Source organism: Cynara cardunculus, unplaced genomic scaffold, assembly GCF_001531365.2.
Source record: "Cynara cardunculus var. scolymus isolate 2C unplaced genomic scaffold, CcrdV1 Un_Scaffold_707, whole genome shotgun sequence".
Taxonomy (NCBI): Eukaryota; Viridiplantae; Streptophyta; class Magnoliopsida; order Asterales; family Asteraceae; genus Cynara; species Cynara cardunculus.
Window position 1 is genome coordinate 114,015 of NW_020200606.1, and position 15,451 is coordinate 129,465.

A 15,451-nucleotide genomic window follows, 5' to 3' on the forward strand; every position below is an offset into this window, starting at 1 on the left:
ATAATAGTTAATTATTTTATTAAAATTCGATAATTATCTTAATTATATTTTAAATTTTTATATTTTAAAATGAGATATTTATCTTCTATTTGATTATGTTTATCTGCAATTAGTTACATGAATTTAAACATGAAGCTTTAATAAGTTGTATTTATGCATAATTTATTTGTAATCTTGAATTTTAAATAATATGCATCAATATATAATACTTTATACATAAAAAATAATTTTTAAGAATTTTTGTCAAATGATTCGTAAGATACTGTATATAATATATTATAGATTATAGAATATAGATATAGATAAATGAAAAACCTGGCTGACCGAAAGCCTGACCGAAGTTTTCAGGCACTGGAAGATCATTTTCTTATCCTCCACTCAAATACCCAGTTTCATCTCCGACCAAGAACGATCAACTCCGGCGACTACCATGCATACCGCCTGCAACCACCATCACCTCCTTTCTTCTTCTTTCATCCTCCATTTCCCTTCTAAATTCTCAAAACATCCCACTTTCACTTTTCTCACAGCACCCACCACGAAAATGTGCAACCCAATTTTCGGAGCCATGGACCCAGCAAAGAAGTCCTCGATGGATGTACCCAAGAAAACCACTCGCAGGAAGTCATCTTACGGAAGCTCTAGGAAGTCAGTTTTGAGGAAAACTTTCAAACAAGAACAGGTGACCTTCACTGCTCCGATATCTGATGACCCGGTTGTTGCCATCATCGGCGGTGGAATGTCTGGTCTTCTGTGTGCTATGCAGTTGGAGAAGAGAGGAATTCGGTCCACTGTTTTCGATACGGTATGTGAAATTCTTTCGATTTTCTATGTTATGTATTTATTTAATGCTACAGCAGTATGTGAGACTTGTGAAAGTCTGAAAGCGACTTCGTATTGCTTCTTTTTATGAGTTCTGGAATTACAACTTGACGAGACATTTTATCAAGCAGTTCGTGTGCGTAGCAATTGTTAATTTGTAAGGTCAAGAAAAGGTGCCAAAAGTATTCCATCCGTTAAGAGCTGTACATGGATTTTGAAGTTGAAAAGAACCTGCTTGGATGGAGGGAATAGTTTACTTTCTTATCTAGGAGTTCGATAAGACTTGATTGGCCGCTGGGAAAACTACTTATGCATGTTAGTTTTATCAAGTGGCGGGGTTAGATTAGTTTCATGGAAATCTTTTGTGCATGATAGGTTTTTAGTTTTGTGTCTGGACATAAGAATTTGCAAGATGGTTTTAAGAAAATGGTCAATTAAGGATGACAATTGGTTTAATTTGAAGAACCAAGCTCCCTTAGCGGCTTAGGGATACTTTCATGATACCACCTAGACTGCTCATGCCCCAAATCTTATGTGACGTCATTTAGGGGATGTTAGGTTTTCCATTCCTGTATGGGTACAGCCGTCTGCATGGATTAATTTTTCTGTATAGATTAGGAAGCATGGTTTTTAATTGGCAGTGGCTGGTTTGGAAAAAACTTGGCTTTTACGAATAAAGCCCCCCCTCCCCCCACCCAAACAGCTCACTGAATAAGCTAATTTCTATATCTCCACTACCAAACGTAGCACTTCATATTACACTGTTTCTCATGCGCTTGCCATGAAATCCCACTCCTAAAGTAAGGATAACTCTTATCTCTAACACTTCTTACTTCCAGGCTTTTGGTAACTTCCAAGTGAATATAAGTCTAGTGTGATTAGGCTTAAATAATAGAAGTGTTGGAGTTCTTATACCTTTCACTCATTGTTCTGTTACTTTAGGGAATTCATGGACTTGGTGGAAGAATGGGCACTAGAACGATTGATCCGTCTATGATGTTTGACCATGCAGCCCAATTCTTTACAGTAAGTAACCCTCTGTTTTCTGAATTGGTTGATGAATGGTCCCGGAAAGGTTATGTTCGGCAGTCACTAGGTGTCATCGGAGAGCTTGAAGCTGGTGGTGATTTCTTTCCATTTCCGTCTTCCCCTCCCAGATATATAGCTGTCAATGGAATGCGGACCCTTGCAGATTCACTACTTTCTCAGGTACATAGCTTTTCTACTGTGCCATTTCTTATTTTGTCACTATGAATCTTTCTTTACTGTCATCATCTCTAGGGGATTGAGCATTATGATGTATGGTAGCATTAAATAAGTTATTACTTGTAACTAAGTAGACTTATGAATATGTATGCATATGTTTGTGGGTAAGTAGGGAAATGGTGGTCATGTTGTGATTGTTCCCTGGACAGGTTGGTGGTGATATGGGTTTCAGACTATTCTTTTTCTTAGATAAATATGTATTTTTTGATCTCAAATATTTCAAAGAACTTTTGATTTGGCCCTTACATTAGGAGTAAAATAAGTTTTGGCACTGGAGGCTCTGATATCATAATGTAACTAGCCTTAAAGAGAATTTTTATGAAAGGCTGAATCTTATATATACATTGTTGTACCAGAAATTAGGAAACATAAGAGCATCCACAGTGGTGGAACCTCCAATAACCTCACTTTCCATATTTTTCCTGCCACATCATTGATGCATCGACAAAATAAGAACCTCAATAAACTCCACAGTAGAGGTTCTTTCAAAAACCTCACTTTCCATTTATTATATATAAAATATAACTTTATTTATAAAATATAACCTTATAATTTATTAGTTTTCACTTTTGTATATTAATTTTAATTTGTTAATATCAAGGACGGGATTAAAAACTGGAGATTGAGCAACATTTAGAAAAACATGAGGATATGGTGGAATGTAGGAAAAACTTGGAAAATTCGTTGGTATTGGAGAATGTCGAGGATATGGAGACTTTGGGTGCATTTGAGAGTCTTCTTGAAGCTCAGTGCTCTTTTTCCATTTTTTTGAGCGAGATGTGTCAGGAATGAGTCATATGGTGTCATCTATATATATATATATAGACAATTTGATATTTTTTTATAAATAAAAAAGAAATTTTACTATTATTAATTTACAATTTAAAATTAATTATAATTATATATAAGTATTCAGAAAATAATCTAAACATAATAATATAACCAGATATTTAAAAGTCAAACTCATCAAAACAAATTCAAAAACTTGTATAGAAAATTCCAAGAAATAAAAAAACAAACAAAATTAATAGCTATATCTTATAATAATTAATTTATATTTTTTTTATCAATTTTAACTTGTATGCTTTATAGATTTATTACAACAAGATAAAATGATTAAGAAATAAAAAATTAATAAAAATGGAATGTAGACAAGAATCTGGTTCATGTTCAAGAACCTTGGTTTTTATCTTTGTCCCACAGTGGAGGTTCTTATAAAAACCCCAACAGGAACCTCAACAAGAACCTCCATTGTGGATGCTCTAATATCTACTTTCTTAATTTACAGGGGTTACATTCTCTATCTTAATTTTCAAGGATATACAATTTTTATCCTAGAAAATAAAATCTGCATTAATGGTAGGGAACATAATTCCAATTATTTCTTAGAATATATTTGAATTTTCAACAATAGGTTATATCCGGTAAGCATTTATCAACTTATAGTTACCATAGCTTATATAGAAAATGGTCAAACATAAGTTGCTTATCAATTGTTAATTTAGGAAATCCTAATGACCAAAAGTATGAGGTAACGACTTCAAGAAAAAAATTGAAAGTCAAAAAAGCTTTGCCTTGTGATGCGGTGTTCTATGTTGGAGTCTAGTCGACATTTCTATTAATCATTTGACCGAATTTGAAAGTTATCACTTAGTAAGTAATGAGATTTCAATTAAATCAATGACCTTCTCATGAATGTAAAGCCATTTTTTCTTCAGCAGGCCAGGACCAGAAGGTCATGGATTTAATTAAAAACTCATTTAAGGTCATATACCTGAATGACCCCAGAATATAATGGTGATGACAACATTTAAGGTAGTCAAAATGTTGAAAATTAAACCATAGTTATCAATTTGTTAAATTAGTTGAACACGAGGGGCAAAGTGAGGATTCTAGCTCTTTTTTTTGTGGGGGGACAAACGAAATGAATTTAACTTGTCAATTTGAGGTATACAAACAAGATGTTAATGTGAGACAAGAGATTAATGTTTGTTGTCATACGTTGTGAGACTTTGAGAGGAAATTTGAGGTGAAATGAGTGTCTAGATTAAAAAAAAAAACAAAAAAAAAACAAAAAAAAAAAACAAAAAAAACCATGAATATTGTGGCTTTTGTTTGTGAAATGTTAGAAAGGGATACTTTTTTTTAATACTATAGTGTTATTTGAAGCTCAAAATATATTTCCATCATCAAACTAACCATTATTTTCACTGATTTATAACTATAACATAAATAACATCAATATAGTATCATATACATGAGCGGAAAATAGATTTTGATAACTCCTTGACAAAAAATGACATCATGAAAATCTACGGTCTAAAAAATGACATAAAAATCTTAAATTGTATATTTTGAACTTTGTACAATGATATTAATATAGAATTAGTTTATTTTGATTTTTGATGTATTAACATTTAAATAAAACGTTTGTAAATGTAAATACAATGAAAAATATTTCTCATAATAAAAGCATAATTATTAAAACTTTCAAACAGAAAAGATTGTCAGTCCAATAAAAAAGAAAAAAAAACATGACCAAAAAGTGCCTCCAAATATTCAAACTTGTGTCACATAACTCATAAGAGACAACCCAACATATTGGTTGTGTGTTTCTACATATATATACATATACATATATATATATATATATATATATATATATAAGGAATGCTTGGGATTTTTTTTTTTGGGGGGGGGGGGTGTGGCTCAGCACCAGCCAGCCCCCTACTGGCTACGCCACTGAGTTGAACCACAATGACGAAAATATAGGTTTTCACTACTATTATGCAACAACTACCTTTAAACTGGAATATCTATGGTATTCGTTTTGTCATTATCTCTTTTCCCTTTGTTATTCTCATGTAATGTTCTTCATGGCTTAGCTGGAAAATTTACTTGTCTTTCAGAGTTCCTTGGTTAACGTGGTGCGGCCTTGCTGGATAAGCTCTCTTGAAGCATACAATGGGATGTGGCACTTGAGTGAGAATGGAAAACATCGTGGACAGTTTGATGCGATTGTTATTGCACATAATGGTAACATTTATGTTACATGTTATCAGGAAACAGTTTTTATATATGATACCTTTTTATCATGCCCTTATGCAGATTATTTATGAATATTTTGTCTATTCCTTTTGTCATTGATGAAATCTACTTTTGGAGATCTTTTTTCCCCTCACGAATCTACTCAAGTGGATAAGAGATGATGGATGACATGACTATAGACAATCAAAATAAAAAACTACAATTCAGGTAATAACTAAATTCCTAATAAAATCAAATATACCAACCTAAATACTAGATGCCCAAGTAACCCATATTGAATAATCAGATACATGTTCTTCTCTAGATAATCGATACGTATTTTGCGGTTAACAAATATCTAGAATTTTCTTTAATGGTCTTGTATTCCTGCCATATTACCTTCCTAGCTCCTTCTCATGTTTTCCAGTGATGTAGCATGAGAAGGGAGAAACGATGAATCATCCTCGAACTAGTTGCATGTCCATTAGTCTATTATTCACTAGGTAATTTGAAAAAAAACTAAGAACTTCAAAGGTATTTTAAATTCCAATGGGCCATTTGGAAAAAGTAAACCTACTGTTTTGGGCTTGGCTATCTCTTGGATGCTAACTCTAGATGAAATTTTATTGTTCTTCATCCCCCGAGTCTTGGTCTCAAATTCAACTTGTCAGTATGCAGCTTTAGTTCTTTATGGACTTCAATGAATTCATTTTCTAGTTCTGTAGTTGTAGCTTTATTACCATCGGTTGTTCGCTCTTTAATTGTTGTATCCACCTTGAGCTCAACCATAGGAGTATGAATCATCCATCATTGTTCCAGAAAGTTCAAATATCAGCTACTGGTAATTTGATATTGCACTAGAATATCAGCTTGGGGTTCATCTTTGGTAATCTGACACAACCACTTTGACTCCTGTGATTGTTCTCTTTTTCCTTGGAACGGACAGTTCTCTGATTAGTGGTGAAAAGTATCATGTATACTGCTTTTGTTTCTTGATATTGGAAATCATATCATATCATATGGTTCTAATGACTTAGTAAATGACTAGTTTACCCTTTACTCTTGACCAATTTATCTGTATTGGTTTACTCACTGCGTATCGTGCTCATGACTCGTGATGTTTTCACATGCCCCTTTCCAGTCTCACAGTGATCTAAATCAAAAGAGAGAAGAGGTCTCTCTTCTCCTCTCCTATTTTTGTCTCACTATCTCGACTAGGGGTTCTTGTCGTCTCTGCCTTCATGAATTCAGTTCAGTTGTCAACTGGTTGAAAGACTAGGCAAGTAGAACCACGAAAATTCTGTTATTGAGTTATTTTAATAATTTAAAACATCCTTCACCTTAGAAACAATTAAGCTTAAGGCTTTTTTACTATAATAACAATAGTTAACACTTTGGAGATAAATTATTAGTTAACAAGAAAGGACACACAAGCTTTATTGAGAATCGTGTGAAGAGGATTCTCTTTGTGGCCATGGATTATTTTAGATCCTTCAAGTCTTCATAAAGTATGGACCACCAATTTTCAGTTGCGGAGTGGATTATTTATGTATTTGAAATGTTTGGTGGGAATAAATTAATATATAGATATCACTTCATTATAGGATATATGTGCTTTTACATTTCCTTATATACACTTGCAATCACTGACGTAATTTAGAGCAAATGTATAATTCAAAGGTTTAAAAAGTGGGACATAGATTGTACGCTATGACTTACATTGTTAGTGGGCAACTTGAACTATTATGGTGTCTCCCATTTAATTCGTATCCCTTCCCTTTCTATCTCTATTTGAATTGGAAGTTTCATGAACTTTCAGGTTTATGAAGGAAAGTGGCATATGTTAGTTTAGAGTATGTTAATATATGGCATCAAAAGTTGCTAAGAGACTCAAATACGCTTCAAATGTGTTTTTCATGAAAGACGCACGTACCTGTTTTAATGATTGATCTAAACAGACGCTGAGAGAGAGAACACACTTACACAGATGTATTAATTTTTATGTTGAGGGAAATATAGAGGCCTAATTTGAAGGTTAGCCTTAAATTCAGGGACTTTATGTACGATTTTCGAGTTTATATGTATGTATGCTGGTGGTCTTGGTATAATGGCAGTTATGAGTAACTCGATAATGCAAAGAATGGATGTTTATATAGTGAATAAACTACAGTCATTGCTTCGGGAAACTAAAGGAAATCTGTGTTCTTATGAATATCACCTGCACTACTTTAGATGTTATTCATCCATCCCAAAAACGTGGAATCATAAGATTGTAATGAATTATTTTGATTGAGATTTAACACCGTCTCAGTTTAGCGTAATCTTTTAATATGATTCCTATGTTCGACTACTCGTCTAAAATAGTTCATGATGTTTTTGGACCGCAGATCTTTCTTGTTCTTGTCCATTTTTTTTATCGATGCTTGATTTTCTCCATTTCACTCTTGAAGAAGCCATTGATGGCTTGGCCTTACCATGATAATGATAGTTAAAATCTCCAAAAGTATTTCCTAGAGAGTACAAAATTAAAAATCCGACTGAACATGTTAATTACTTCACTATATCCCTGGTTGCATATGATATGAACAAAAAACTGCAACAGTGCAATCTAAACATTCATTTTTAGCTTGGGGAAAAGTATAAAGTCATTTGAATTTGGATTCTGGCCCTGTCTTCTTTAGTTTGTTTTTTCTTTCCTGTTTCGTATGGGTTCTAGTTTACATTTTTGTCTACTCTATAACAGCAACTATATTTTTTTCATGGATGATTTTTCTACTATGCCAAAGGTTAAGGTGCTCCATTTGGAATGTAGATAGTTTCTTTCTTTTTTCCATATATCTATGACATAAATTTCTTATGATATTGTTCTAACATCAGGAAAATGTGCAAATCGATTGCTTTCTTCATCTGGATTACCACTTGTTGCAAGACAAATGAAGGTCTATTTGAATTTCACTTTGTAGTTTTCCACATAACCTTTTTTCATATCTGAGAGATGTCCATCATCTATTTTTTGTTTTATTCTTGGTGGATGTTGATGGCTATTTGGATATTTACAGAGACTGGAACTTACTTCTATATGGGCTCTTCTTGCTGCATTTGAAGATCCTCTTCCTTTGCCGGCCAAAGCAGTTGCAGTTCCATTTGAAGGGGCTTTTGTGAAAGGAATAGACTCTATATCATGGATGGGAAACAACACACAAAAGCTACTTAATTCTCAGAATGAGGGACCTCATTGTTGGACGGTGTTCAGCACGGCGTCCTTTGGCAAACGGCATAAAGTTCCACAGGTCTGTATGGCATAAATAAGATACCCCCTTTGCAAATTAAGTGTCCACATTTGGCTATTGACCGTCCACTGTCCAGTTGTAAAGGGCTTAGAAAATAGTGAAAAACTTAAATTGACTTGAGGAGATATACAAATATATATAGTCCTAGATAAATGAATGTATGCTAAGTAAGGAGAAAGAGAGTATACATTGTCCTAATATACAAGATATTGATTGGGAGGGGGCTAAGCTAATTGATGCTAATTGAAATAATATACATAAATAGGAGATGACGGTTAAGGTTGAGATACTGCCTTTATCTCTTACCTGTCCCTGCAAGATGGACGGTCGTTGAGTGAGTCCCATCTTGGACACAAGGAATTCAAGGTGAGGACGGGATAATGGCTTCATCAAAAAATCCGCTACTTGATGATCAGTGGAGACATGAGTAACTCGTAATGTACCGTCTGAACTTGTTTCCGGATGAAATAATATGCAAATGCTAAGGCTTCATTTTTTAGTAGAAAAAGCGGATTCGCGCATAGACATGTGGCTCCAAGGTTATCACAATAAATAACTGGAGTGTGTTGAACGGAAAGCCCAAACTCACTAAGGAGAGTTTGGATCCACTGCTGACCCACATGATTTCAGCAGTGGTTGAGCAACTGCCTTGTATTCCGCTTCCGTGGATGAGAGAGTTATATATTTTTGCTTCTTAGATCTCCAAGTTAGAGGATTTTTACCAAGGTAAACAACATGACCCATAGTAGAAGTATAGTCATCTATGTTCCTGACCTAGTTGGTGTCAGTAAAGGCATGAAGTATGGGCGGAGAATCACGAACAATGTTGATCCCTTTATCGATGGTGCCACAAAGATAGCGTAGAAGACGTTTAAGAGCTACCAAATGAGGATGACGTGGTTGATGCATGTATTGTGATAATTTGTTAACTGCATATGCAACATCGGGCCTTGTAAGGGTGAGATACTGAAGACTACCAACAACTGCCCTGTATTTAGTCGGATTATCCAAGAGTTCACCATTCGTTAATGTAAGAGAATGAGTGACATCCATGGATGTGGTGTCAGGTTTTGCTTGTTGCATGTGGAAGCGTTCAAGGATGTCCATTATATACTTCCTTTGACTAAGAAATAGGCTGTGTTGAGTAGGTGTAACTTCTACGGCAAGGAAGTAAGAGAAAGTGTCTAGATCTTTTTAGGGAGAACCTGTTAGCCAAACTTTTAACAAAAACAACAAGATTAGTGGCATTTGGACCGGTGATAATAATGTCATCCACATACACAATAAGATAAATAGGAGTGCTAGACTGAGGATAAATGAATAGTGATGCATCGGCAATGGACCATTTGAAGCCTGAGGAGAAAAGAAAGTTGGCTAATTCATTGTACCATGCCCAAGGGGCTTGTTTAATCCCATAGATGGCCTTGTGGAGTTTGCAAACATGAGTGGGAAAGCTTGGATCAACAAAAACAGGAGGTTGAGACATGAACATTTCTCATGAAGCGTGCCACTGGGAAATGCATTATTGATATCAAGTTGGCGTAGATTCCATTTGTTGGTCACTGAAAGGCTAAGTAAAGTGCGTATAGTAGCGGGTTTGACAACGGGACTAAAGGTGTCTGTATAGTCAATCCTAGGACGTTGTTGAAACATTTTGCGACAGGACGGTCACGATATCTTTGAATACTGCCATCAGGATTATATTTAATTCGAAAAAACCATTTGCAGTTAACAATATTTTGGCTATTCTCAAGTGGCACTAAGTCCCAAGTGCCAAGTTTGTGTAAAGCAGAAATTTCATCAAGCATTGGTATGTACTTTGATCTCGGTTATTCCTCTAAGATCTTTGAGATTCACATGAAACCCAAAGAAATTAAACAGGGCAATAACACTGTCACCCAATATTTCTCGGACCTACAAGACTTGTAGCAAGAACTCGACATGTATCTCGAAACCACACCTTTATCATCGATTGCAATATCAAACGAAGACAACGACTTGAAATGGAACGATGCTTCGAGTTCTTGACTGGGTTGGACAACAAGCATGATGAAGTACGAGGATGTCTAGATATAGAAGAAGCCTGTTCTGAAGTTTGTCATGAAGAAGCATGTTATCGGGTCGTGCTTACCACCTTAAAGGTTTGAAATTGACCTTTGGAGATCTCTCTACTCTTGCTTCCAGGTTTGGTCCTCCTGTTTCGATTTCAAACAAGTCTAATCCTGGTCATCGACCAAACCCCAAAGGTGAAAGGCCTTGGTGTGATCACTGTGAATGACATGGCCGATCTCGAATTTGCTGGGAACTTAATGGAAAAACAGCCAACTGGGCTTTTGGTGACGCCCCAATGAAAGAAAGGCCTACCAAACTCAAGCAAGTAGCCACACTCGTACATAAAACCTCACCCTCATTCAGTAAGAAACAAATTGAGCAATGTATACACTTTTAAATGCATCATCTATGAATTCTACAACTACTTTTGAGTTTCACAGTACCTCATGCTCAGTTCCACACTCCGGTAAGTTATCCTCTACTGTAAAATATTCTCAAACACCTTGGATAATTGGTTCAGGTGCCCTCGATCATGATATGTTTATATCATCTATTTAATTCATACAATCCCGATACTAGGATTCCAGAGTGTTAGGATTCATAATGGACTCTATTTCTTTGAAGTTCAACAACCAAGAAAACAACAACCTAGCATATCTACTTTGATTTCTAGTTTGGTCTCAAATCAGTTTCAATTACTAGCAAATTTATGTTATAGACTTGACACCCCAGTTTTCCACCTCGCTTCAGGGGGAAAGGAGTCATCAAGAGCAAGAAGTTTAGTAGTTGTGAGGGTTAGAACTACCCCTAAATCAACCCTCTCCTACAACTTCTACTCAGCCAACTTTTCAAACACCTTTTGAAACATTGCATCTTCCAAAACCAAGATCTACAACCCGAGTTACATGTTTATTCTAGAAGACAGAAATAATCAAGTCATGAATCCTTATCACGGTCAAGAAACCAACCTAGAGATAGAACCACCATCTATGTCCGTCACTCAAATGTTGATTTTGATCTAAATATTCCTATAGCACTAAGGAAGAAAGCCGATATCCGTCCTTCACTCTTAACTTAAGGAAAGGATAGACACTTCTCCTCCAGCTGAGAAATTACCTTGTAGTCAGAGGAAACTCAAACGTAAGCTAGAACCGTCTTGCACTCAACATCCTATCTCCAATTTCATCTCTTAATCAAATTTGTCATCTTCTTCTAAGCTTTCACCTGTAGTTTATCAGATGTTGTGATTCTTAGGAATATTGAAAGAAGCCTTTAGTATTCCTGAATGGGGAGCAGTAGTTCTTGAAGAAATGAGAGAACTCAAACAAAATAAGACTTGGAAGTTAGTGGAATTACCGTCTGATAAAAAGGGTGGTAGGATGCAAATGGGTGTTCACTGTCAAGTACAATGTCAATGATTCTATCGAGAGGTACAAAGCTTGGCTAGTTGCAATAGGGTTTGGGTTTGTGCGATTGACTATATTGAGACCTTTGCCCTAGTTGCCAAACTCTACAATATCATAGTCTTACTCTCTCTAGCAGCAAACCTGGATTGGGAATTGCATTAGCTAGATGTAAAAAAAGTCTTTTTGAATGGTGAACTTGTAGAGGAAGTCTATATGAACTCACCTCGTGGTTTGAAGATAGACCTTGTGCAACAATTGTTTGCAAACTCAACAAGTCCCTGTATGGCCTACAACAATCTCCTCGAGCATGCTAGAATCGTTTTTTTGAAGGTAGTCAAGAGCTTGGACATACACAAGGCCAAATTAACCTTACTCTATTCATTAAATACCCGGGAAAGGTCAAAATTGCAATCTTGATTGTGTATGTCGATGACATCATTGTCACCGGAAATTATACCAAGGAGATGTATTTGATCGAAGAATGATACCGAAGGATTTTGAAGTCAAGAACCTTGGTGCGCTTAGATATTTTTTGGGTATGGAATTCACTAGAAGCAAACAAGGAATTTATGTATATCAAAGAAAGTACACTCTAGATCTCCTAAAGTAAACTGGAATGCTTGGTTGCAAACCCAACAAAATCCCAATTAAACTTGGAGACAAATCAAAAATGTTGGAAGGGTGATACCAGCGATTGGTTCAAAACTTATATATCTCTCATACATAAACCTGATAAACCTGATATTGCACCAAAATGGAACCAACTTTCATCTAATTCCTATTTTGGGGAACCAACTTTCAATATCGTTATTTTGGGGAACAAGTTTGCACCTGATTCTTATTTTGGGGAACCAACTTTCAAAATCGTCATTTTGAGGAACCAAGGTGCAACTTATTCTTAATTTGGGAACCAACTTGCAAAATAATTATAGAAAAATAACTAAAATTCATTTTTTCCAAAAATTAATGCAATAAAATCTATGTTTCATTTTAAATCTCGTTTTTTTAATTCAAATATCAAATTGAACATTTAAAAAAAAAAATCCAAATTACCACAATAAAAATTGTTTTTTTACTAATGCAAAAAAAATCAATTTAATAGAAAAAAATTAATTGATACGGATTGGTTAGATATAAAAATCTTGAATGTGATATTTAACATTTATTCTTTATTGCATCAATTAATATTTTTCTATTAAATTGATTTTTTTTGTATTAGTAAACAACAATTTTTATTGTGGTAATTTGAATTTTTTTTAAATGTTCAATTTGATATCTGAAATTAAAAACACGAGATTTGAAACGAAAAATAGATTTTATTGCATTAATTTTTGGAAAAAAATGAATTTTAGTTATTTTTCTATAATTATTTTGCAAGTTGGTTTCCCAAAATAGGAATCAGGTGCAAGTTGATTCCCCAAAATGACGATTTTTAAAGTTGGTTCACCAAAATAAGAATCAGGTGCAAGTTGGTTCCCCAAAATGACGATTTTGAAAGTTGGTTCCCTAAAATAAGAATTAGGTAAAAGTTGGTTCCATTTTAGTGCAATTTTCCCATTGAAAAAGGGTGCAAGCTCTCTAGGGAGAGAACCGGCCTCTCGAAGGCCTCTCGAAAGCCGTGTAATCCTCTGTAATTCCTTTTCTTTACTCAATTTAATAAGAAAGCTACCGACAACAATCAATTTGCATCAATTTTCTCCCTCTTCCTGTGTATAGTTTCATAGTTACCCAAGAAATAACTACAACAATATACAAAACTAATTTGATTAAAGAAAATAAAAATGGAAAAAAATGAATGTAATGGAATAAAATCAATCTAAATAGTCGTCAATCACCTAGATAAGCAAAATAGATCTAAACTAATTTAAATAGATCCAAGCTAAACAAAATGGAAACAAAAGATCTATATGGAACTAACCTGACTTCAAATAAACCTTGAAAGGCCTTAGATAAACCAAAACCGATTGTAAACAACCATAATTGACCTAGTATGATCTGATTCCACCAAAAAATTGTATTCGTCTAGATGGAGCTAGACGTAACGCTGGGTGTACCCATTTATTCCAAGCACCAATAGACAGAAGGATGAGAAGCCCGTGTCGAAATAAACTTTTGGTTGCCTAAAAGAATCTAAACAGATCTGGCCACATACAACTAAAACTAATTGGTTGCCTAAGGCTTATGAGTGGCTTTTTCAACCTGCAAGAAGTCTTACCTGGTCTATTATGCTCTGGACCATCTTTCTTTTTCTTTTCTATTTTTGTTCTATCTTTTTACCCTTTCTTTTCATGCTATTCTTATGGAAGACTTGCTCCTTGTTCTGTGATGTATTATCAGGAGAATATTCCAACTGCCACAGCAGAGAAGGTGAAAGAATTGATGCTTGCAGGTGTTGAGAACGCCCTAGGATTACTGACCGGCTCACTTAAGAGACCAATATATACCCGGGTACAATTATGGTATGATCTTCAGGTGTAGTCAGCAATTTATGGTTTTTAATTTATATGGGAATGAGATAATATGTGCAATTTCATGATGATGATTATGGTATTAATGGTGGGACATAATATTAAGTTGGAATAGGTATACATTTTACTTCATGATTGAGAACCCTTGAAAGATTTGGAGTTGCAACCATTTAATTTATATTTATACCCTGGTGGGCTGCCTATTTCTCTAACTTATTCGACTCCTTTTTGGTATTAGCAAGTTAAGGTTCATCTTTCCTTGGTATGCAGGGGTGCAGCTCTTCCTACAAATACTCCTGGTATTCCCTGCATCTTTGATCCTCTTGGAAGAGCTGGCATTTGTGGCGATTGGCTACTTGGTTCAAGTTTAGAGGCTGCAGCCCTAAGTGGAATATCCCTAGCAGATCATGTAAGCTTCTTCATTTATCATCCTCGATCTACTTATGATTTTGAGCTTCAAACTCAAACTGCTCATTTATCAGTTATCCTGCTATATATTTCTTTTAAATGTAAAATTATTCACTATTATATGGAGATTGAAAATAACGGGTCTCCATATACAGACTGCAGATTATTTAAAAAGTGGTGGGTCACGACCAGATGAGTTTGCTGTTGGGTTACACAACGATTTCCAACCGCTGCAGGGACATGATATTGGACAATTCCCGGGATTAGAATCCAACAAGGATATATGTGAGGCTCAAGTTCAACTTGGAGCTTAAATATTCATTGTGGACGTCATCGTTCCTTGCAGCGTAAGTTCGTCTCTCTCTCACTGCAGAACACCTTTTTGTTTTATGGATGTTCTGCTGTACTAATGATCTAGGAACCTAACTTACATTAATAGGTTTATGTAAGCTGTTTTTTTACTTGTTTCCACTTACAAGTGTAACACCCCCAAAACTCACATTGCATATAACACATATTTTCATTCATAGAATACATGTTCAAGCCCACAAAGGTCCATAATACAAGAGTCTACATTACAAAATACAACTCAAAAATTCCAAAATTCATGCTCTTGCATCCATAACATCTATCCTCCAAAACATATCCAAATATGATCTTCATATAGCTAAGCATGTAGGGAAATAATTCATATTTTCCCTTTTCCTTTACT

The 15,451-nt window shown here is 35.0% G+C and overlaps 1 protein-coding gene across 2 annotated transcripts in view; it reads left to right on the forward strand.

Moving 5' to 3' along the window:
- The first annotated feature begins 357 nt into the window (after positions 1–357).
- The window catches only part of LOC112501929 (renalase), a 27,070-nt gene continuing 11,976 nt past the window's right edge, over positions 358–15,451 (forward strand). For both annotated transcript variants that reach the window (XM_025105710.1, XM_025105709.1), the window contains exons 1-8: positions 358–805; positions 1,765–2,031; positions 4,998–5,124; positions 7,993–8,054; positions 8,175–8,405; positions 14,201–14,322; positions 14,602–14,740; positions 14,895–15,086. In XM_025105710.1, coding sequence (XP_024961478.1) covers positions 431–805; positions 1,765–2,031; positions 4,998–5,124; positions 7,993–8,054; positions 8,175–8,405; positions 14,201–14,322; positions 14,602–14,740; positions 14,895–15,053 — 1,482 coding nt within the window. In that variant the 5' untranslated portion in view covers positions 358–430 and the 3' untranslated portion in view covers positions 15,054–15,086. The remainder of the gene's footprint in view (positions 806–1,764; positions 2,032–4,997; positions 5,125–7,992; positions 8,055–8,174; positions 8,406–14,200; positions 14,323–14,601; positions 14,741–14,894; positions 15,087–15,451) is intronic.